The sequence below is a fragment of the Fukomys damarensis genome, unplaced genomic scaffold (genome assembly GCF_012274545.1).
Source record: "Fukomys damarensis isolate Sample0158 unplaced genomic scaffold, DMR_v1.0_HiC HiC_scaffold_34, whole genome shotgun sequence".
Lineage (NCBI taxonomy): Eukaryota > Metazoa > Chordata > Mammalia > Rodentia > Bathyergidae > Fukomys > Fukomys damarensis.
This window is the reverse complement of record NW_022900946.1, coordinates 9,368,576-9,393,172: the sequence shown is the minus strand read 5'-3', so window position 1 is coordinate 9,393,172 and position 24,597 is coordinate 9,368,576. Positions and strand designations below refer to the sequence as shown.

The 24,597-nt window shown below is 50.2% G+C and overlaps 1 protein-coding gene and 1 pseudogene across 2 annotated transcripts in view; both read left to right on the top strand.

Moving 5' to 3' along the window:
- Nucleotides 1-9,654, top strand: part of Syt17 (synaptotagmin 17) — a 70,210-nt gene extending 60,556 nt beyond the window's left edge. For both annotated transcript variants that reach the window (XM_010631630.2, XM_010631631.2), the window contains exon 8: nt 9,396-9,654. In XM_010631630.2, coding sequence (XP_010629932.1) covers nt 9,396-9,592 — 197 coding nt within the window. In that variant the 3' untranslated portion in view covers nt 9,593-9,654. The remainder of the gene's footprint in view (nt 1-9,395) is intronic.
- A 13,131-nt stretch (nt 9,655-22,785) lies between these two features.
- Nucleotides 22,786-24,350, top strand: LOC104867316 (annotated as a pseudogene).
- Nucleotides 24,351-24,597: the final 247 nt, after the last annotated feature.

Sequence of the window (24,597 nt, the reverse complement as noted above, 5' to 3'; positions counted from 1 at the left end):
AAGTGACCCAGAGGACCCAAAAGAATTTTTTTTTTCAGTACTGGGGATTGAACTCAAGACCTTGTGTTTGCAAGGCAGATGCTGTGCTACTGAGCTAAGTCCCCGCCCCCCCCCAAAGAATTTCAAAAGAAATTTTGATCCTGACTTCCATCTCTTACGGAAGGAGAAAGAGGTCTAATCATAAATTACATCCACTTCACAGTGACTTCTGAGCCACTTCTCAGTGAAGGCTCCTTGCTCCGCTCCCTAGTTCCCTCTGCCCTGATTTGTTCTGGGTTCTTCTGTGCTGAGTTCCCCAGTGCTGTGTAGCTCAGTGGCAGTGACTTTCTCCCGCTGTCTCTCCAGATCTCTCAGCCAGCTCCTTTCCCCTGAGATGGCATAGAAGCCCTCACCCAGCTCAGCGGCTTCCCTTTGGTGGGTGACAGGAGGGAGATTTGGTACTAACAAAAAGAAGCCAAAAGAAGTCTTTCCTCTACTGTAGGGTTTTTCCACGTTGGCACTTGTTGACATTTTGGGCTAGATGATTGGTGTGGGGGACCATCCTGTGCATGGTAGGTACTGAGCTACATCCATGCCCCTACCCTAGAGGGTAGTGCCCCCCTCATAAAAAGTAATAAAAAAATCTCCAGACATGGCTAGGTTTAGGGGTCAGAATTGGCCCCGATTGAGAACCATTATATTAAAGAATGTAATAATTCCCTCCAAGCCAGTATAATCTACAGATCCTTGATCTCTGGCCTCATGCGTGAGACTTGTGTCCCGTGAGGTGAAGGGTCTGAGGCGTCAGGGAGTCTGCGTCTTCCTAAGTCACCTGCACCTGCTGAACTCCCAGGATGTCCTGCCCAGAGGGCCCAAGCCTGTCTCCCGGGCAGCCCAGGGCTCTCCAGCCTGTCCTCAGGAAGGTGCGCCCTCGGCCAAGACGACAGTGAGAGGGAGATAAACATGGTGCTGAACTGGACAGGGTTGTGTGGATTAAGTGGTGTATTGAATAGGGGCTGCTGAGCACTGTGTCCCGGGTCAGAGCTATTACTGTGTCTTCACATCGCTAGTCCCTGTGTCTGCTGCCACCCATTCAGGTGCCCCTGTGCTGGTCCCTGGAGAGATAGTGTGAAGATCCCCAGCAGGGTGCCTTTGTGAGGGATGTCATCAGCCTGCTGGACTGAGACATAACTCCTTTTCCAAATCGCTTTCCCCCACACCCGTGATCCCTGACTTCCGGTGGCTCAGCTGTGCTGAGTGCTAAGAAATCAAACTTAACAAACATTCTGTTTTTCACTTTCAATAAAGTACACGAGATGTTTAGTACCTTATTATGAAGTAGGCCTTGCATGGGAGGGTTCTGCCCACCTGTAGGCTCATGAGTGTTCTGAGTACACCTGAGATAAGGTAGGCGGAGCTGCAGTGTTTGGGAGGTGGGGCATTTAAAATACATTTTTGATGGAAGGTATTTTCAGTTTACGGTGGGCATATTGGGATGTAAGCTCATTGTAAATCCAGGAGCATCTGTCTATCTTTATGCCTAATCTTGTTCTTGTCACATGAGAGAACCAAGGGGGAGTGATGGGTAACACTTTTCTTTTTGAGATAAGAAAAGGAGAAATGATGCCTCGCTTTGAATTTCAGTTCCTCCTGGGCCACAAGAGGACTAGGTAACCTCGGCCACTCAGCCTTTTAACCCTCCTGAGCCTCGAATTTCCCGTCTGCAAAATGGGGTTAATAGATTGCAGTGTGGATTAAGTCCAAAAAAGTGCATAAACTGCTTTTCTCAGTGCAGAGTGGATTTTTAATTATTTTAATACATTTGCCTAAATTGTCATTATTACTGTTGGAAGGAAAAACATGGAGAAAAAGTTTCTGTCCAAGCAGCTGGTGTGAATCACAAAATGAGCTAAGGCAGCTTAAAAAACATCACCCTTAAGTCTTGGATGGAACTTTTTAGAATCTAAGAAATGTCATAGCCAAAAGGGGTCTCAAAAATCATATATGCTCACCGTGGTATAAACGGGGAAGCTGAGGTCCAGGAAAGGGCCAAGATCTACCTTGTTGTAAAGAAAAACTGAAAACCACAGTTTCTAGGTTGCAGAAAGGAGGGAAACACCAGAACACAAACAGGAATTCAGTAGCTTGAGGGAATTTTGCCCAAGTTGCCGAGAGCAGGGGCTGCCTGTGCTGGTGCTGCAGAGCCGGCCTGTGGGAAGGAGAGTTGGAGGGGCAGCGGAGATGGTGGACCTGTCGGGGTCCCCTCCAGCAGTGAAGTCCTGAACATCTGATGACATACGGGGACCCCCGTACAGTGAGAACTTAGGAAGGAAAATGGAACCGCCAGCGTGGCCTTTTGCTGACTTAGTGCAGTTTTTCTTTTCAGAAATGGGTGAACAGCTTCAGCCAGCACCTAAGAGTTGGCTTTCTGGGTACAGTGTTGAGGTACTGTGGTTCCACCGTGATGTGATGCAGGGGTGTCCCTGCCCTGTGCTGCCGGCCTCACAGCTGCCTAGGGGTTTCAGTGAGCGGTGGACCCCACCATTCACTTGAGCCAAACTTGCAGAACGAGGCCCTGTGAGTCTCCTCCTGTTGGTAAAGTGAAAATTTTTCTCTTTTAATTTGCAGTGTTTATCATGCCCACACTCAGTCTCATCCAGCTTCCCTTCCAGAACTGTCTGCCTTGGCAAATGAAATTAGTAACCAAGAGTTTAGCTCTTCCAGAGAAGAACAAATTCATTTTTACAGCAAATAACGACATGGGAAAACCTTGTCTTGTCCCTGATGTTGGGGGCTCCTTGGTTTGTCCTAAAGCAGTGAGTCGCCCCCCTTTCCCCCTCCTGGGTGGGCCAGTGAGAGCAGCCACCTTGGAGCAGTGGTTTTCGACCAGTTGACAATGTCAGGATATACTTTGGGTTTTCAGTGTGTGTGTGTCACTCACTCTTAGTGGTCAGGGGCCAGAAGTGCTGCTAAACACCCTAAATGGTCCTGACACCCCCCACGTCACAGAACGGCTGGCCCACAGCGTCTGTAGTGCTATGGAGGGTCCACGTGGAGAGCAGTGTACTGATGGTCCGTGGGACAGGCCCGCACTGGGCAGAACGCACGCCCGTAGTAGGTGCCCGAGTTGCCGTGGTGACCGGCACGCCAAAACTAGATAAGATTCACTGATAACCTGTTAAGAGAAAAGTTGGATCTAAAATTCCAGAAAGTGAAATAGTCGGGGTGTGTCTTCGCCCTGTCTAAGGAAGGGAACTGGGTTTGTGTGTCCTCACCTCTCTGTGAAGCGTGACTCTCTGAGACCATAGCCTTACAGTCTTACTTGAGAACCAGTGAGATTAGGGCGAGAACTCAGTGTGGCCGGGCAGTGCAGCAAGTTCCTGTGGGAGGTGACTGTTTTATAATCAGTGGGAAAGGGGCACGAACGGGGCTTTGTGTAAATTTTTCTCTTACTGCTTTCCCTCCTTAAACTTCTTAAAAAGCTTAAACGTGTTAACTGTGTTTGATACAAAACTTCTCATATTTCCTGTGGCCCGTTCAGTGGAACATTGAGCTTTCTTATGGATTCACAGTTATAATTATGAAAATAAATGATTGCACAGTAAGCGTCCTTCAGCTCTACAAAGAAGAGAGGAGTTGTTTGCTTCTTCCCTAAATGGCACCATTCTGCTGGTTTTTTTGTTTTGTTTTGTTTTGCTTTGCTTTCAGCTTTTGCATCTATCTATCCAGTCACAATCTATTACATTAAGTTATTCCAGATGGGAAACCAAATGACCAAGTGTACTGGTCCATTTTCCATTGTTATAATAAAAAACAGAAGGTTTGATACTTTATAAAGGAAAAAGGTTTATTAAGCCCATAGTTGTGGGAGTCTGGAAGTCCAAGGTTGGGTGGCCCCATTTGTGTGACTCCTAGTGAGGACTGCGCAGCAGATGGTATCATGGCAGGAATACGGGCAGGAGGGATCACATGGTGAGACAGAAGGAGAGATTCAGAGGCAGGCCCCTGGACTCAGAGTCCTAACAACCCACTCTCGCAGGAACGAACTGGAGTCCCATGAGGACTACCTTAATCGCTTCTGAGGGCAGCACCTCCCATGACCTAAACACCTCCCATTAGTGTCTGCCTTCTAAAGGTTCTACCACCTTCACACGACCACACTGAGGACCAAACTTTCAATACATGAACATTCGAGGGACAAACCACCTCAGAACCCTAGCCGCGAGTCTCTTTGAACTGTGTCTAAATCCAGGAAAAGTAGATAGGTTCTCAGAGAGACCCTGAAATCCTGAGAATTCTTCATGGATTTTGTGCATAGACTTTGTGATTTTATTCTGACGGTTTAGATGCACTTTTTTTTTTTTTTTTTTTTTTTTTTTTTTTTTGGATTTTTACTATTCTTTGGGTTACAGAGATAGGAAGTTGATTCTGGGAGAGTAGGGTACAATTAGAGTATATAAATCATCTAGTAATAGATTAGTGTCTACTTTCAAACAACAATCAGTAGGGATTTGGGGGGAATGACAGAATAAAATTTTCAGTTGTGAATGTTTCTAAAGAGAAGGACTTTAGGGATCTAGTTATAAGGAATTGGCTTCCTTCCCGGGTTAATTTTCTTTAAGTACTGCAAATTTTACCACCCACTAGGAAACCATATGACTTGATTTCCTTAGCCACAAAGGGAGGAGAGAAGGGAATCTGGGCCCTGTCTCTGAGCCCATTTCTGGAGTCTACATGTTTATTCTCAATTCTCTGCTTTCTCCAATAATGTACTTCTTAGACTTTATAGGGATCTTGGTATTCTCCTAGGCAACTTTTATTATAAATTCATTACTCTCAGTCAGGTTTAGCTTATAATTTGCATTTTAAATTTTTGGCTTTTTCAAAAACTGTTCAAAGGGTGCCATAACTTTATCAAGTTATTTGCAAGTGCTGAGGCCTGCCAATTAACTCAGATGGTCATAGCGGCGGCAGCTTCCCTTCTCATCAGCAAGGCTGAGTCACTCACGAGCTCCCGCCTCTCGAGGGCCAAGTGATTCACCAGCCAAGGTGCTTTGCAAGCTGGGGTGAGGAGCGTAGGATACTAGGCTTCCTTTTCACTTTCTTTCCTTCTGCTGATATAGATGTGGATTCTCTAATAGCACCTTTTTTTTTTTTGGTTTTTTTTTTTTTTTTGTTTGGTTTCTTTCCAAAATAATTTGTACTTGTTTTAAGAAGTTCAAACTGCATGTACTTATGTAATGCACAAAGTGGGAATTTCTCTCCAGAGAAAGTACCTTTGTTTTTGTTTTTTTTGAGAAAGTCACTTTTAACAGTTTGGTGAGTTGATGTTCCTCCGGGTAATTTTTCTTCAGAAATGTTGACATTTCATTTATGGAAAGGATTGTGCTCATACGTAATCTCTTGCAACTCGCTTTTCTTTCCTGGCAATATATTTCGAAGATTTTTCCATTTAATGTATGTAGGTCCGTCTCATGTTTAACATATCACCTGGGTTTCCTTGGTGTTATCAGAAATTACTGAATTAGTCCTCTCTAGGCTGAGTATAGGTTCCTGCTAAAGCAGATCCCAGACCACAACTTGAACGCAAACGAGCTATTAAGGAGAGGACTGCAGGAAGCCACAGAGAGGGACAGGGGAAGTGAGGTAAGAGCGGGAGGCAGTTCACTGAAGGATGTTTGATGAGTGGTGTCTGCAGTCCTGGAGGGTCCCGAAAATCACCCTCCAGGTCACCGATTCACTAGAAGGACCCACAGGACTCAACAAAGCTTTTACACTTGCAACCACTGCTTGTTAGGACAAGAGGATCCAGACTGCAACCGGCCAAGTGAGAAAGTTGCTGCTGTGGTCTGAATGTTGATTCCGCCCCAAAATTCATACACAAAACCCTAATCCCCAGTGTGCTGGCATTAACACTGGGGGCTGTCGGGTAGTGATGAGGTCAGACGGGCTCCGCTCTCATGAAGGGGATCATTGGCCTCGTAAAAGGAGCCAAAGAGCAGGGAGTGCTGCATTTTCCCTTTCTCTGTGTGACACCACGACAAAAACAGACATCTATGAAGCAGAGAGCAGGCCCTCACCAGACACTAGATGCGCTGGCATCTCGATCTTGGACTTTTCAGCCTCTAGCAGTGGCTCGGCAGCCCATTTCCATTGTGTGTACATCACTGAGTTGATAGTGATTTGTTGTAGCAGCCCACACAGACTAAAAAGCAGGTAGGGCTGTGTGAAGGAGAGCCCAGGCACGAGCCTCTGCTTCTCTTTCCCCGGTAGACTGAAGTGACCTATGCTCAATTCTCCCAGCACCGACAGGTGGCAGTGCGCTCAGATTACCAACCAGGGAAGCTCACCAGCACCTTGGTGCCTGGGACCTGTGACGGGGTCACTCACATAGGCATGGCTGACCATCTACATGGTCGGTCACAGGAGCCTCTTTAGAATCGAGCTGATATCGACTGGCTCGAGGCACCTACCCCACGTGAGACTGCAGACACGGACAAGTGGGCCTGGTGCAGGCGGAGTACCCTGGGTGACCGGGGTAGGACGCGCTCAGCAGAAGCTGTGAGTAGCCAGCAGGAGGGGCTGAGGGGCTGGGTGGAACACCGACAGCTCCAGCTGTACTTCCTCACGGAGATTGTGTCATCTTCAGTTCTGCTTTCTTACAAATAATGCAGTAGATCAGAGGTCAACAAAATTCACTGTAAAGAGCCAGACGGTAAATATTTAAGGGCTTAAGGGCCACATGACCTCTCTTGAAATTAGTCTGTGGTCTAAATCCAATCTATTCATATGTCAGAGTCCCCGCTCCCAAACTATGAGATGCCCTCAGGATTGGGACTAGTGCCTTTATAAAAAGAGTCTCCAGAGGACACATTGAGAAGACCTCATGTGTGAGGAAGAAGGATCTCACCAGAAACCAAATTTGCCAGTGACCTGATCGTGGATCTCATAACCTCTAGAACTACAAGAAGTAAATTTCTATTGTGTATAAACCACCCAGTTTATGGCATTTTGTTATGGCAGCCTAAACAGACTGAGACATTAACCTTGCCTGAAAGCACAAAAGCAACATTATGTAAGCAAATGGATTTGGCACTGTTCTAATAAAAGTTTATTTACGAAAACAAGGGGCAGAAGAAATTTGGCTTCGAGGTTCTACTTTGCCATCTCCTGTTATCTAAAATATTCGTGTGTGTGTGTGTGTGTGTGTGTGTGTGTGTGTGTGTTTCCATTAGTGCAGATAGAGCTATGGGATATGTTCCTAGAAGTGGGTGCTCTGGATGGCAGGTTAAGACATTTTTATTTTGAAAAGGTAACCCAAAAGTGGAACCACCTTGGTCTTTCATCAGCCACACTTGAGAGTGCTTGATATTTCCTTTCTTAAAACGCCTTTCCAAAGAGTACAAAACCTATGGGAGGGACCCTGTTATTCATTGCCATTCTCAAGCTTTGGATAGAACATTTTGCCCCAGAGAAGAAAACCAGTGGAACCCAAAAAGGTCCCATAATAGTGCATCTTGTTTTACATTTGAACTCTACGGGGAAGGGGACTCTGGTAACTTGTTCTCATTTGGGAAGATCAAACCTTACCCACTAGGCAGGATTCCAAAAGACCCTGAGTATTACCTATTTTTTAAAAGTGTTTTCCCCCAACAGTATGTGAGAATACTTCAGCAATGTCCTTTATTAAGCTAAGATTCCATTCCTAATGCCTGCCTTCTGTTGTAAGGGATTTTCATGTAAATGAGATCCACTTGTGCATTCTGAGCACATTATTGAAGGTACAAAAAACATACGTGGTCTAATTTTTCTCCACTGACAAGTACTGGACACCTTTGACAAAGATGAAACAGTGTTTTACTTGCCCTAGTTTACTAGGTCTTTTTGATTTTAGATGTTGGATAGGTTCTTATTTTTGTTTTTCCTCTTTTCTCTTTTCCCCTGTTTTCACCATTTGGAATTCTTGGTGTGAATCCCACAGAGGAGAACAGAGGCTCGTGAGCATTCAAGTTCTGTTTTAGGCTGCATATTTTAGCTGTTTTATTTGATCGTCAGCTTCCCTCCTGGGATCCAGCCTGCCTTTGCTCGGCTCGTGCTGAGTGAATCTTTGATATTTCCCGTTCTCTAGCCCTTCATTTGTAACACAGGCACAGTCCTCTTCCCCATTAGTGGGATGGCATGCTTGTACTACCCACGTGCAGAAAAAGAATTAGGCAGAACTTGGCTAGGAAGATAAATCAAGCTAACCATCAGTTTCCCGTTCTCTAGCCCTTCATTTGTGACACAGGCACAGTCCTCTTCCCCATTAGTGGGATGGCCTGTGCTACCCACGTGCAGAAAAAGAATTAGGCAGAACTTGGCTAGGAAGATAAATCAAGCTAACCATCTCATTAGGCTTGAAAGACACAAATTGAGCTTGTGTTGGAGTTTAACGGAGAAGACTTCCGAGGAGACGTGTAATAACATGGGGTGAGAGAAATGGCCCCAACCATTTCTCATGGCAAACGGAGACAGAGGAAATGTGAGCAACACAGGAAACATGACATCTCTTTTATGAAAGGTCAACTGACAAAAATTCAGAATCAAAATGGCAGTGTAATACTTACTGAGCACTTATCACTTGCCAGGTACTGTGTGCTGAGAGCACCACATACATTGTTTCATCAAAACCCCACAATGACTGGTGAGATAAAGTACTTCTAAGAATCCTCTTTAACCAGTGAGGAAACTAAGGCTCAGAAAGGTTACCTGGCTTATTCAGAGTCTAAGCGCCCAGCCAAATGGCAGGGGCAAAATTCACCTCAGAATGTCTGGCCCTATAGCTTAACCCTTGCAGTTCTCAGCTGGAACGTGCTACCCCCTGGGAGACATCTGGCCACATCTGGAGACATTCTGAGCTGCCACAGCTTGAGGTGGAGCCTGCTACTGCTGTCTAGCGGGTAGGGATCAGTGATGCTGCTAAACATCCTACCGCGCACATGAGAGCCTTCTACAGCAAAGGATTACTCAGCCCGGAATGTCATCTGTGCTGCCACTGAGAAACTGCTCACCCACCAACAGCTCAGGGTCCCACTAGAGTTACCATTTAGGGCTCTGTAGTCAGAGCGGGAGGCCCTGGGAATAGGTTTCTATTACATATTGCAAATGGCACAGCTGCTTGACAAAAGGAACAGCCAAAGCAGAGGAAGGGAGGTAGAGACCCACCTGACATGGTAAGGGACAGCAACAGACATGTGTGGCGGTGACAGACTCACAAGAGAATGAGAGGAGAGAATCATGGAATTCTCGAAAAAAGAAAGAGTTCCCAAAGCAGTGATGCCATCCTTGCAGTTGAGGAAAATATAGACTAATGGCCTCTGTCTTGTCCCTGTTCCATTTCCCTCTTACCTCTCCTCTCTTCTTCTCTGGCTCCCTAGTGTTTGGCCACAACATGAAGAGCAGCAACGACTTCATTGGCAGGATCGTCATTGGCCAGTACTCCTCAGGGCCCTCGGAGTCCAACCACTGGCGACGGATGCTCAGTACCCACCGCACAGCTGTGGAGCAGTGGCACAGCCTGAGGTCCCGAGCCGACTGTGACCGCGTGTCTCCGGCTTCCCTGGAAGTGACCTGAGGCCTCGGGAAAGGCAGCCTTCTTTTGTGAAAGGCAGAAGAAAATGTGTCGCGTTCCTCTTACGTCCATATCTGCATACACACTCACGCACACGCACGCACGTTCTAAATCCTCTTAGAACTCAGAGGAAGCAGACTTTTCATCACCAAGTAGCCACTCTTGCTGAGCAAAGCCTGAGAACTTTCCAGAAGCCCCGTCCATATATATCCTGAGCCAAGTGGGCTCTGCCCTGGGACTTCTTGGCAATGCCTGCTGTTGTTCATACCCCGTCCCAAAATGCACTTTCTACCCCCAGGCCAGAGAAAGGGCCTGCCAAAGGGAGCCAGACACTCTCAAGACTGAATTTACTAAAAGAGTGGCTAGTGTTTGGGAGGCCCGATTGCCCACTCCCAAAACACGTACCCACTGGGTAGCTTCTGAACTGGCAATTGCTCCTGGGGTTCTTCTGACCTGATACCTTTCTCCAAAGGTGTAAGTGTCTTTGTCTTCTCCTTAGTAAATGAAATAAATAGGCTAGACTATTTGGAGAAACCAAATGGCGACAAAAAAATAATCCAGTGTAAGAAAGGTCTCCTGGCTTAACTGGTTTGTCCTTGTGTTAGCTTGTTTCAGGGGATGCCCTGTGGGTGTGTATGTGTGTATATGTTCTCATCCGTGTGTGTGTGTTGTGTATGTGTGCCCTCACAGGTGAACACGTGTGTGCCTACATGTGCTCTTGGAGAGAAAGTGGTGGCTGGAACCTCTACCCTCGGCACTCCTGTCTTACTGCCTCTCCCATCACAGTGTCCTGCTGTCTGTCCACGCCCCCACTTGGAGTAATGGTACTGTGTCCATAGTGGGTAAATATGGTAGAGCAAAGGCAGCATTTTTTGAACTGAGTCGTGGTGATTGTGACTCGCCAAGGACTTGATACCTGGAACACAGTGGCCACCATACCCCATGTATGATGATCCCCTGCTTTATCATCATGCTCTGAGGGTCTTTTCTGTGTTTGTGCGTGAACCAAAGTCCTATCTCATGTGCTGAGGAACTGTTTTGTATTTAGAATAGATCTCTCTCTTTCCTCGTTGGACGCTTCTGTGTCTTTTCCACAGCATACTGTCAGTGTCATGGGGAGCTATTTATTGAAATTAAAGATTATTTATTTGTTCCATGCATTCGAGTCATCTTTTTTGCTTATAAATGCGGGACATAGAGTAAAGGAAGGTGTTTTGGTTACTACGGCTCCATAACTAGCCCAGTGATGTTTACTGTGCTCATGGACTTTGTGGATCAAGAATTTAGACCAGACCCGAGTGGGATGGCTTCTCTTGGTGCCCGGTGCCTAATAGCAAACTACCAACACCCTCAGCTGGAACGCTGCAGGGCTGGGACGTGAAACCTCAGGAAGTTTGTTCCCTCCTGCCTCTGGAAGGTTATGCTGGTGGACGTCAGCTCCTCCATCGGCCTCCTCACATGGTCTCTGTGGGAGAAGTGCAGCCTTCCTCACAGTGCTGCTGTGGGCTTTCAAGGACAGACACCCCAAAAGCAAGAGAGAGCTGGGTGGAAGCTGTCTCCTGTTTTATCCTCAGAAATCATACACAATCACTTGTGTCATATTCCTTTGGCCGGAGAAGTCACAGCCCGTGCTTGGTTTAAGGGCAAGGGACCTTATAGGGAACGGGGAAATAGCTGCATCTTCAGAGGAGCTTGTGGACAGCGTGGTGCGTAGTGCGGCTGTCACAGTAGAGCATTAGCCAGCCAGTTGTACAGGACATTGTTGGGAACGGTAGGGTGTGGCCCCAGGAGGAAGGACAGTTGAAACTCTTCAGCCTATTTGTGTGAAAGCTGAGCGGAGAATGCACAGAAACAGTGGACAAGAGGTCGGTGTGGTGCACTGTAACCTCAACACTGGAGGGGCTAGCTGAGGAGGATCATGAGTTCGAGGCCACCTTGAGGTACATAGCAAGTTCAAAGCCAGTCTGGACTAGGCGAGACCCTGTCCCAGGGAGAGGAGACAAGGACTTATATCAGTCTCAAGCAGTAGCAAATTCATGCAGACCAGTTTAAGCAATAGAAGATCTTCTAGCTTCAGCATAGCTGGATCTGGGGGCTCCAGTGCAGCCATCGGGGCTTATTTCCCCTTCTGTGTCTTGGGCAGAACCTCCCCATTTAATGAACATCATGGTTATGAGCAGCCCGATAGGCCCAGATCACATTCCTGAGGTCCATCATCAACCGCCACTTCCTGGTTTTCCAAGACCAAAGTAACAGCTCCTTCCTGGCCTCCTCACAACGAGAAGCACATGTTCCTGTTTAACCCTCCCCCTAGCAGCTGTGCGCTGGGGAGTGTTCTCAGGCCGGCCACGCAGCACGGCGCTTCATCCTCACAGCCTGTTGATGTTGGAGCCGCTGCTTCCCCCACCCTCCAGATGATCACGCATGAGCTCTCCAACGTTAAATAGCAAGTCGCGTGTCCCACTGAAGCTGGCAAATACGCGTGCCAAGGGTGTGCCACTCGTGTGCCTGCTCCACCAGCTGTTCCAGCTTTGCTCTCCCCCGTGAAACTGCCCGCTCGTTCCGGACGAGACCATGGCTCACTCAGCTTTTTACTTGCCGTGTGCTGCTTAGGACTTGACCCAGGTAAGTCCCACACGGGCTCATCCTCCTGGCCACATGGAGCATTGCAGAGAGGAAGCTCGGGGTGCCTCCTACTCTGGAGTGGGGGTCAAGGTCAAAAGCAGGCTTAAGTTCTTGGGAGAGAAAAGAAGAGAAAGTATTTCTCCATAGAGTGACTTTCGCTGTGGTGGAACAGAAGCACACGAAAACACAGGAGAACACACAATGAGAGGGGACAAGTATATCACAGGCACTAGAGCCGGGGTCACTGCTGATTAGGCTCAAGGGCTGTCGAGCCGAGGAAGCCTCCGTTCAAGTCGCATGAAAGGCCACAACTCCTCTAGGCCTCGGTTTCTTCATTGTCTTAATGAAGAGCCCTTCAAAGGCAGACCCCAAGGAGAGGACTTTGGTACAGACAATTTATCGGGGAGGTGACCCCAAGATGCCTAAGTAGAAGACAAAAATGAGGGAAAGGAGAAAAGCCCCTGGAGTCTGTGTTCTTCAACACTGGGCAGCTGGGCCTCAGCCATGCCGGGGCCCATGTGGAAAGCACTTGGGGATTACTCATGTGGAGAAGCTGGAGGACTTAGCTGCTCACCCTTGCCCCTGAGCGTTGGTCCTGGAGGTTGTGAATGTTCAGCACTTCAGGACTGTGCAGTGTGGGCTGAGCCAGACGCGCGTGGGCTTGAGGTGAGCTGTGGGGGAACCCAGGGGCGCTGAGAGGCGGGAGGAGGTCAGCCGGGCATCTGTGGCCCTCCTTGCGGATAGGAAGGGGCTAAGTGTCGACCCGCCACACTTCATCGCTGTTCTGTTTTTACAAATAGGAACGCTAGGGTTTGCTGAGATCGAGTGGGGAGAAGGCAGCAGAGCTAGAATGCCAGCCAAGGCTTGTTGGAGGAAAGCCTGGTGTGGGCTGAAGGGTGTCTCCCTCCCCCGCCACCCCAAAAGATTTACTGGAGTCCTTTCCTGTCCTGTACCTCAGAGTGAGACCTCAGTCAGAGTCAGAGCCTTTCACAGAGATAATCAAGTTGATGCGAAGCCATTAGGGTGGGCCTTCGTTCAATGTGGCTACTGTCCTTATCCAAGAGGAGACTTGGACACAGAGACAGACATAGGGGGAAGATGGGCAAAGGGGGAAAGGCCTCCTGCAAGCCAAGGAGCGAGGTCTGGAACCGGCTGTCACTCAGCCCCGGAAGGAACCTGCCCTCAGCCTCCAGCTCCACAGCTGGGAGACAATGGATCTCTGTAGTTTAAGCTCCCCAGGCTTTGTTAAAGCGGCCCTGACAAGCTGCAGTCTACCTACAGGCACACAGATTCGGCCAACTGTGGATTGACAATAGTTTTTAATTGCAAATATACTAAACCGATTTTTTCACCCCTAAACAATGCAGTGTAATAGCTGTTTGCATTGGACTGGGTATTATAAGGAATTTAGAGAAGATTTAAACTGTTCAGGGAGTGCGCATTGCAGTAGGCGCCCTGGAGATACTACGGTGTTTTATTCATGGGACTCGGGCAAGCACGGATTGGGGTATCTGGGAGGAGGTGGCCCTGGAACCTCGGGTACCTGTATTTCAGAGCAGTCGTGACCAGTGGCTCTGCTGGGCTGTCTTGTCTGAAAGTAAGTGACAGCTCTGTAGGTTGGATGTCAGGATGTGCTGGGATGGCGCTGCCAAGTCTGTGCACACTTCTTGGCAGAGTGCACAGTGGCTGGATCTCCAGGCACCCGTCAGGTGGCCTGTGCTGGGTGACCTGCGGGAACAGTGGTAGAAGATCAGAGCCATCTCCGTCTCCAGGAATAGTTTGTCAGGAGCCGAGAAGATGTGTGGGGTGGGAAAGGGAGGGCTGAGTTTCTATAGAAACCAGACCCAAGGTGCTCCGTCGTGGGCCGTCCACCCGTCTGCATTAGCATCCTCTGCCTCCTCAGGCAGGAGGTGGGAAGAGATACATCGGCCGCTTGAAACACCCTCATTCGTGGGTGGAGCCCCAACTTCAAAGAAAAAAGGTGGTGGTTGGAAGCAGCGCTGGGGAGTTTTAAACGCCACTTTCATCTCCCAGGACCACCTGAGTCCTTCCATGGTGTGGCTGGGGAGGCACGCCCCGGGAGACTGAGGCAGGGGTATTGCTTAGTTTCAGCACAGCCTGGGCGACCTAGGGAGACCCTGGTTCAGAATTTGAAAGAATAAAAAAGGGCTGGGAGGGCCAGGGATTTAGCTCAGTGGTTCTGCCGCTTGCCTCGTAAGCACGAGATCCCAAGTCCAATACCCAGTACCAAAAAGGAGCGGGGTGCTGGGGATGTAGCTCAGAGTTAAGGCCCTGGGTTCAATCCACAGTACAAAAAAAAAAAAGAAACCTTGCCTCCTTTCTCCTCCGCAGCATCTCTGAGCTCAGGTCTATGCCAGAGCGCCATGAGAGCCCAGGCCACACCCCAGGGCTTGATCGAGCCTACTGCCCTCTGCCCAGCCCTGAGGGTGGGGGTTGGAAGGATGGGTACCTGGCATCCAGGAACAGCTGTTTTGGGCACTGGTATTCCCAGACAGCTGGAAATCACTTCAGGAAGAAGGATTCCTTTCCTTTCTAAGTGGCCTGTCTTCCTCTGCTCATAGGATACCTGCCATGTTTTGTTCAAAAATAACATTTAGAAAGAACTCTGGAATGATTAGTAGATAGAAATTAAAAACTTAGACCTCAAGAAAACCCTGGAAGGTAGTGTTCAAGTTGGCAGTAGTTAACCTTTGGGTAGTGTGTTTGTTAGCTTTCCAACATTGTAATGAAATACCTGAGGCGAGCTGCTTAGGAAGAATAGAGGTTTATTTAGCTCACAGTTTTGAGGGTCGAAGTTGAAAGCCAGCCGCTCTCACCTGCCAAGGGAGCAGATGGCATCCCATTTGTGGTGGGAGCAAGCAGTCACACCACAAACCAGGAAGCAGGTAGAGTTTCAGGCTTGCTTCTCTCAGAACACCAGGTGAATCACCTTAATTCCCTAGAGGGTGGTGTTTCCAGCGACCCAGGGTCTTCCCACTGGAGTCCACCCCTTACGTGTCTATCACCTCTCACACCCTGAAGACCAAGTTTTCAGTATATGGACCCTTGGGGGACTCAGGCTACATCCAAACCACAGAAGCCCGTTACTATTACTACCCAACTATGCCTTCCTGTCCAGCATTTTTGAAGGTCCGGATTGAGCTAATGGTCCTTGGCATATCATGTGTCAAACGTTTTTCTAAGCACTTGTACAGGGAGATATTGATTTGTTCCCATTTTTCAGATAAGAAAACTGAGGCTTAGAGATTTTTAAATCCTCAGTGTGCGTGGTAACATAGCAGCAAGTCTGAAACTTGAACGTGGAATACATCTGACTCAATTGGTAAACTGAGTGCTTAATTGGTAAATTAATGAGATATTTTTTAAGCTAAGAAATTAAGGAAGAGAGGGATAGATAGATGGATGTAGAGCCAGGTGATAAATGATTAGAGATAGATCGATCGATAGATCTTCACTGAATTCCTAGGCTGCTGTGAACACTGTGTAGAGGGAGGGAGTACAATATCACACAAATGCAATTTATTGAGAAACCAGAAAATATATATTGTGTTAGAGAACATTACAGCCCCCAAATGACAGTATACTAGTTAAGGGAAGAAACTGTCTGCACTCTGGCCCATAAGCTTGAGTTTGAGGTCAGGAGTTGGCAAACTATGTCTCATGAGCCAAAGCCTACCCACTGCCTGTTTTTGTAAATAAAGTTTTATTGAAACGCTGCTGGTACCATTCCGTGTCTCTGGCAGAGTTCAGTAGTTGTATTAGACTCCATCACCTGCAAAATCTAAAATATTTATTACCTGGCCCTTTAGAGAACAAGGCTCCCTACCCCTGTCTAGAAAATATTTCATAAGCTTTAATGTATACACAGCCCACTGAGGATTAAGCAACATGCAGATTCTGATTCAGCAGGTCTAGGGTGGGGCCTGGGATTCTGCTTTTCTAACGAGCTCTGAAGACCACACTTGGAGCAAGTTATAAATATTTTATGTTTCCTTTCAGAGAGGGGACATGAATGGACACAAAAACTTGTAGATGTCACTGCCAAATCAAACAATTCTGTACTTCTCAGAAGGCTTTCCAGTAGCCTTCTTTCGACTACCCTCCTTCTTCTGCCTAGGACGTCTTCGGCGGGACAGTGCTGTAGTTAGAATGTCTGCCCGCTCCAAAGCTGTTAAAGTTTACTTGTCACTGTCGCGGTGCCGGGCATTGAGACCGCTCTGAGGTGTGTAGGTCTCTCCAGGAACGGTGTGCTCTGCCGTCTCGGTGCTGGGCTCCCCTCTCTCCCTCCCCTCTCCTCTTCCTCTCTCTCCCACCCTCTCCTCTCCTGCCCTTGATGGTGACCGTGCCAGCCTCCAGATTCTGCTCACTGTGAATTAGCCAGTCTCCGGGATGCTGTTAAGGGAACACAAAATGCACTGAGCCGGATGTGTGTGATCTCTGGGCAGCTCCCAGCTGCAGGGCAGCAGGGGTGCCCGAAGTTCAGCGCACAGGGTGACTGAGAGGCAGTGAGAAGCCCAGCTTGCTTCCACGCAGTAGGTTTATTTTTGTACCAACCTTTAACAGTACCACTTTTGGGGGGAGATTTATAGCAAATATGACAGTGCCTGCCCATGACTTATGCATACTGTTTATGAATAGATAAACATATAAACATTTTGAGGCAACATCTATCCAAGGTGCCGCAGGCTGGAGCTGGGCCTGGGCTGGGCCTGCACTGGGTCAGGCCTCGGTGCAGTACCAGCTCCAGGATTCAGTTCCAGTACCGGCAGGTCGGAGCAGATTAAGTGGCCGTCAGGTGAATTATTCCCCAGGAGCTCAGCATCCGGTGTTCCAGGGAGCAAAAGAGCGACTCGGACAGTAGACTGACACGTCCCAGTCCTCCCTGTGAATGCCAGTGACACAGTTATCAGAGCACCCGGAGGAGCACATCTGAGGAGCAAAAGGAAAAGCAGGGGTGCACGTGATGGCAGGGAAGGTCTTGCATTGGACCCACGACAACCGCAAGCCGAGCTGTCATTTCCTGAGCACCGCTGCTCGCCAACAGCTGTGGTAATTGTACGAGCAAACAATTGCACGTTATCTCTGTGAGGCGGGTGGTTTCTACCCCCCAGTTAACAGAGGAGGAAACTGAGGCTCGGAGAAGCAAAGGGACTTGTCGCTGGACGTGCAAAATGGAAGAAAGATTCTGGTTTGTAGAAATATTAATTCTCTATCAATGCAGTAAGACCCCAACAAAAATACCAGTGGATTTTAAAGTGTGTAAGCGCGAGCCAATGGCGCACAGAGCTGGACACAAGCAGTGGCTGTTGCACTCTGCGCGGGGTGCTGAGCGTTGAACCTTCTCCAGACACAGTCTTAACCCTCAGGGACCTCACCTGCCAGGGAGGGTGAGGCCAGTGGGGGACACCTCAGTGAACCCCGGTTTGTAGACTGTGCCCTTCTCAGCTCTGCAACATTGCTCTGCTGTGGAAATGAGGCTGTGTCTGATCTGACTGCCAGGCTTCTGGCGGGAAGCAGAAATCTGGACTTCTACCTAAAATCTCCTGATTTTTTATTAGCTGACAACACTTGTAAAAATTTTACTCCACTGCATGATCCTCACAAGTCACACCCATGACCGGGAAACCTCTCCACAAGACGCTGATATTTCTGCTTTCTGAAGGAACTGAGAAGCTTTATGTCCTGGAGCAAACTGGAACTTGAAGCCCCTTTCTTTTGGTACTGGGATCAAACCCGGTTCGGCCTGAGCTACATTCCCAGCACTTTTAAATGTTTTTTTCTTCGGAGACAGGGTCTTGCTAAGTCACTAAGCGGCCCCAGCTGGTCTTGGACTTAACGGTCCTTTCTGCCTCAGCCTCCCAGATTTCTGGGATTAGAGCCACCAAAACCAGCATGGACCTCTTTATTATCTTACAGAGGAAGAGACTGGGTCTCGGAGAAGACAGCTATGGTGGCCCAAGGTCAGGCGGCTCTGGGCTCTCTAGTGTGGGGCAGGTCTCTTTGCCCTCCACTGTCACTGTGAGCTGTCTCCAGGGGCACCGAGAGGAAGGGGAAGAGGGAGGAGGAAGGCACCGGGTCTGCCCCTCTGTCTCCGCTCCCAGCAGGGCCACATCTGGGACCCACCAAGATTCCCCTCAAGGGCCTGTTGCTCCACTCCGGCTGGGAAGTGGCTTTCCGGGTGCACCCTGAGCTCCCCAGTGGGAACTGTGGGCCTCGTGGCCTCTCTGACGACCCTCTACACAGGCCTTCCCGCAAACAGACTTCGGTATTTGCCTGGCTCAGCACAGCCACCCCAGGCTCTAGAGGGCCCACCGATGAGGCCTGGCTGCAGCCTGCCTCCCCAGAGCAGGCTTGCGGGGCAAGCTGAGCTTCTTTTTCCTTTTTATTTTTGCAGTACTCAAGATTGAACCCAGGGCCTTGACACTGAGCTACATCTTCAACCCTTCCTGTATTTTTTTTATTGAGGCAGGGTTTCACGAAGTCCCAGGGTTGCCCAGGCTAGGCTTGAATTTATAATCCTCCTACCTCAGCTTCCCAGAGTGCTGGGATTGCAGGACTGTGCCTTCCCTCCTGGCTGTGTGCTGAGCCCCTTGGCAGCTTCCCCCACCACACGCCCATGTCCATGCCCTTCAAGTCCTGAGCTTAAACCCACTTGTGCAGTTTATAAGTGTGTGACCTGGGCGTGTTCCTAATCTCTCCGGGCCATTGTTTCTTCTAGAAAGGGGGAGCATCAGGCAACTTCTTGAGGCTCCTGTGCTAGGGAGATGAGATAACATGGAGAAAATGCTTGGCCCAGTGCCTGGTCGGAAAGTGGTATTTTGTTAGGGATTTGGCATCTGGGTCCCCACTGCAGTTTTGGTTGTGGCAGCTGTTCCTTGGGACCTCTCAGACCTGCTGCTGTGCCACCCAAGGCTGGGCACACAGTGGGGGACACAGTTGTCTCTCTGGTGCCCTCCTTGGTGGCCTTGTCCTGTGGGTTTTGTGAGATGTCCCCAGGGCTTCGAGCGCCGACTGGGGGGTACCCCCATTTGGATGGGAAGAGTCCCAAACCCTACAATCTCGCCATGGCTGAGGCTTTTGCCTGAAGCCTCTCCCAGGCCCATTGCAGACATGGTTTAAAATATACGACAATATCCACAACAACCATTAAGTCTTACACAGCCCTTTTTCCGTGCCAGGCAGAGTTCCAAGAACTTGCCGCGTATACATTTGTTTAATCCTCATGATCCCCCTTTGGCAGAGACCCCACTTATTTTTATCCCCATTACAGTGAAACTGACTTTGAAACCCCAAGATGGAAGGTCTCATAAAGTCAGTGGTTGCGCTGGTGGCGCGTGGGTACTAGGATTGACCGATAACCATCAGTAAATACATGCTAATGTGTCCTTTTGTAGTCTAAGGGTGTCCCAAATACCGTGTGAGACATACTTACGCTAAAAATTATCTGTTGTTTATCTGAAATTCGGTTCTAAGCATCCCTTCCTGTTGTGGTTTGTTTTGTTTTGCTTTGCTTTTGTGTTGGGTGTGGCAGGGCTTCTCATAGGGAGGAAGGGAGCCTCGGTCTGTTAAGGAAGCATCACGGTCTTCCGTTCTGTCCAAACTCCGGGTATATTAGTCAGTTTGGCTGCCGCAGCCAGATGCCAGAGACTGGGGCTGAACCGCCAGACACTTATTTTGCACAGACTAGAAGCTGGAAGTCCAAGACGAAGGTGCTGCAGGTTTGGTTCCTGGGGAGGCCTCTTCCTGGGCTGCACACGGTCACCTCCTCACCGGGCAGACAGCACAAGTTGGTCTCCCTTCCTTTCCTTCCAGGGGTGCTCGTCGCATGGTGAGGGCCCACGCTGGTGACCGCATCCGAGCCCAGGAGTGTCCAGGGCCCGGGAAGGGAACTGGCCAGACCAAGGTGGCCCCAGAGCCCCTGCCTCCTCTTCTGGCTGGGTCCCCAAGCCGATCTGGGCAGGTGTCAGAGTGGCGCGATTGTGGGTGGCTGGATGGGGGCCAGGGGAGTGAGCAGCCAGATTGAGTAGGAAGGTGACAATTTATTCTTTTAAAAGAGAGAAAGTGGAGAAGAGCCCTGGATTCCACTGGAGTGTTGGCTCCCCGTAACGAGCTCAGAGCTCCCAAAGGCTTTGGCTCCAGCCCAGCTCGGAGACCCCTGGGCTTGGTGCTGCTGATTGAGGTAAAAGACCTGCAGCTTGGCCTCCTGGTGTCCAGAGCAGTGAGCCTCTCTGTGCAGCCCTTCGCCCCTTCCTCCTGCTCTTCCCTTCCCCCGGCCCTCCTCCTCCTCAGCCTGCCCCTCCGTGTCTCTAGCTCTTCTCCTTCTCTCATTGCGGCCGTGCTGAACCATTTTCCGGTTCTGCACGCGCTGCCCCTCTGTACCCTCAGACCCTTGCGTATGCTGGGCCCTCTCTCTGCAGTGCTTCTCTGACTCTTACCACCCTTCTGGCCTTGGTGGAGACCCCACTGTCTCTAGGAAGCTCCCAGATCTCCCCCTCTGGCCTCTGTGCCTCCTTGTGGTGCCCTCTCCTGACCGTATGTGAGCTCCACCAGGGACAGGGCAGCCACTGTCTGGGAAAGGGGTAAACAGCCGCCTTCCAAAATAAATTAGGGTCTTGTCATGGTTTTGCCTGGATATCATGTATCTATGAATCTCCTATTAATAACATCTTCATCTTTCTGCCTTTCTTGATCTTGGTCTGTATGATCAAAAGCCACATCTGTGTAGTTCGCCACAGTCTCTCCAGCATGCAGCCGGCTGCCTGAGACCAAGTAGGTGCTTGACTAGTACTTGCTGAATGCATAAAGGAATGAGTGAAGGACCGTACCATCAAGACTGAAACAGAAAGGAATAGGCTGAAATGCAGCAGACAGTCTGGCTTCCAAAAATCCCAGCTCTGCTAGTTAGTAGCTGTGTGACTTTGGACGAGTTAGTCAACCTCTCTGGGCCTTAAAGTAGGAGTGACAGCGGTGCCTACCTGGAAGGGTGTGTGAAGACCAGATCAGTCACTATCTAGAAGGCCCTGAACGGAGTGACTGGCACAAATGCTCATTGAGGGCCGGATCTGGCTGTTGTGTTACCATCCTCACCTGAAGGTCAAGCTCTAAAGCTGTGACTGAGACTGGCAAGGTCTGCTGTGGTATCAGGCCGATGAAAGGCCCTCCCTGCCTTATTTCAGAAATGCCACATGGAAAGGGGGCCTCAGCAGGTAGGAGTTCATCGTCATCCCTGCCCAGCCAGTGCTCCTTCTTGCTTCGCAATTAAAGGCCTCCGTCTGCCCACAGGGAAAGCGGGGTAATTGACTGGTGACCGTCACATCCCACTCTCTGGTGTGTTTCACGCCAGGCACCCAGAGTCACCGTTTGCCCACAGAGAAAATCAAAGGGACCGGAAGCGGGGAGGAGAATATAACAGTTCGGGTTGGGGGGGTGACTTGTCCTCCACACTAGGGTGGGATCCCTCGGGAAGTACCCACCAGGCTTTAGGACGAGGACCTTCCCTCCTGCTCTCCCGTCCAGCCCGCTCGTTTCACTAGTGATTGATTTCCATCTGCCCAGCCCTGCTGAGCGAGCCGGTGACGGAATGAGTGGACAGGTGAGGCATTCTGCAGGCTCCGTGTTCCTGTCTGGGGTGCGATGGACCGGAGCTCCCACGCATGTGCTGGCCCGGAGATCTTGTGAAGCAGCTTCTGCGTCTCCGGCCTGGACGGTGCCGGAGCCCTGCCTCGCCAGGGGAAGCTAGCGTTGCCTTTGGTCGTGTAGCTGAACGATCTGGAAAAGCAAGACCGGACAACCTGCCCTTGCTGGCGTTTGATTCCTTACAACTGCAACTTCATTCAAAATACATATTGTGTACCTACTGTGTGCCTGGGCCCTGGGTGAAGAGGAGTGACCACCGCAGACATGGGCTGGGGGACACCAACACAGAACAAGCGTTCGTGGGAGTGTGGGGAAGCGGGGAACGGGGCCTCTGGGAGTGCCAGGGCACTGACCAGTGGCTCCTTCCTCGTCATCCCCAAAGACGTCGCTGTGTAGCTAAGACTTGAGGGAGAAACGGGAGTTGGCTGAGTGAGGCCCAGTGGTGTCTGGGGAGGTCTGGGCCCATGCTGGAGAAATTGTCGGGACGGGAGCCAATCTAGAGCAGAGACAAAGGTGATGGGTGCACGGCCCCCACATGTCATGAGGTGAAGGTGTGCCCAGGAGGAAGAAGGCCTTGCACCTGAGAGGTGACACCGTCGGGAAGAACCGCTAAGAGGCAGCTAAGGAGGTCTTTGTGAGAGAGGCAGGGACGGAAAGGTGTGGAAGGGAGAGAAAGGAAAGAACCACTTAGAGATGTGTTGGGGAGGCAGAATAGATAAGTCTCAAAAACTGCTCAGGAGAAGAGATAAGGGTGACCTGGAGTTTAAATATCCAACAGTGCTAGAAAATTCTGACCCAGATAGCAGACTCCCCTGGCCTCTTATAACCCAGTGGTGCGCGAGGCTTCTCCTGAGCTCCGAAATGGGCCACCTAATGGGGACCGCACCTTAAGGTGTCCTGGGCACGTGTCACTCTGGAAAAAGTGTGACCTCTGGCCCCTGGTGTGATCTTGGGGCCAACCCCTCCCCGACCCCACCCCACCAGGGCCATGGAGCTGAGCAACTGCTTGGAGATCTATGAGGACTTCCGGGAGTGCTTCGGCACCTTACAGGAGGAGGACAGGTGCTCCTTCGTTCTCAGGGACTGCGTCTCCGTCCGCGTCTACAGCCTCAACCCCGCACGTCCATCCTTGAGGACATCCTGCACACCTTTGCAACAAGATCTAGAAGCCACAGCCCAGCCTCCGCCCTTGACTTCCACGGGGCTTGGGAGGCTCAAAGCCTGGACAATAGTCCTGCAGAAGAAGTATTTTGACCTGGCCACTTAGACATCTGCTATCTTACCCCATGGCCCTAACAACGCTGAATGGGCATCTGATGACAGACTCAGACCCACCTTGCTGCTGCACCAGGTTAGCAAGACTCAACTAGATACCTTCACCTGCCGGAACTGCTTTATTCCAGGTCTCTTTGCCCGTTTCCCTGAGCTCGTGTTTATCTACAGCACCTTTAACCCAAGGGGCAAGGTGTTCTATACCTTCCTGGTAGGTGGACCTTGAGTATAGCTAGAGGGTCACCCTGCCCGGGGAGTCTGCTTTGCCATTCCTGCCAAAGAAGATTCTATAGGCCTGGCCCAGATGTCCCGGGAGCCGTAGAACTTGGAGTCTGTGCCATCCTGGTGGATCCCCACTTCCTCCCACTACCCACTCGCGCCATGCAGCTCCCCACAGCTGAGGTCCTGCTCTCAGCCTTCCACATTTATAACTTCCTGCAGGACAAGTTCTGTCACCCTTCCCTTGGAAGGCCTGTGGGGGGGGTGCGTTTACCTCCCTGCAGAGCAAACAGCGTGTGCTCCTCCACAGCCGGCGACCTGAGGAAGATTTTTACCCTCCTGAGCAGCTGCGCCCCCAGCCCGGCTGTGTGTCCCAGCTGACCGCCTCTGGCTGTCCCACCGCTGGAAGCTGAGCGGAGAGCAGCCGCTACTTCCGGAGCCCAGAAGCTACCGCCCTGAACACTCAGTCAGCTTTTTGGCACCAACCCATCTGAGGAAGCAGGGGTGGCCGCCCTGTTCCCATACAGGCAGCAGACCCCTGGAGACAGGGCAATGAACCCGGCATCCGGAATATTCCCTCAGTGCCATCTCCACGCGGCCAGCGGCCCAGCTCGGCCCGGGTGAGCTTTCTGTGCTCCAGAAATCCACGCACCTCATTGGCTCTGGCTCAGAAAAGATAAACACCCAGGTCCTGGAGGACACGCGTGAGGAGCAGCCCCGGCCTCCTACCAACTGCGGCTGCTACTTTAACCAGGCCTTCCCTCCGCCCTGCCGCCACGTCCTGGCCATGCTGAGTGCTGAGTGCAGGCCACCAATGCTCCAGCCGGACATGCTGCCAGATCGGTCAGACAGTGTCCAGACAGCGTCCTGGGCAGCGAGCGGAACGAGGCTCTCAATAAGGACCTGGCAGCGCCTCTCCTCAGTAGTGCAGCACCTGCGGGAACTGGGTGACAGCTGGGTGGCCCTTACCGAGGAGATACAGCTCTGATTCTTCTTGATGCTCAGAGATGTTAATGCACAAGTGTGCCTCATGCCCTCTGCTACACACGTGAGCAGGCGCGCGCGCACACATGCAGAGTTGTGTTTTCGTGGCACTTCCTTCCCGAGTCTTCTACTCTAACACAGCCTGCTACCTAGCACATGTCTAGCTCTGTGAGATAGGAATCAGCAAATGTTTTTCTGTAAGGGGCCCACTGCTAAATTAAAAAAATTTTTTTTATTAGTATTGTTTTTTG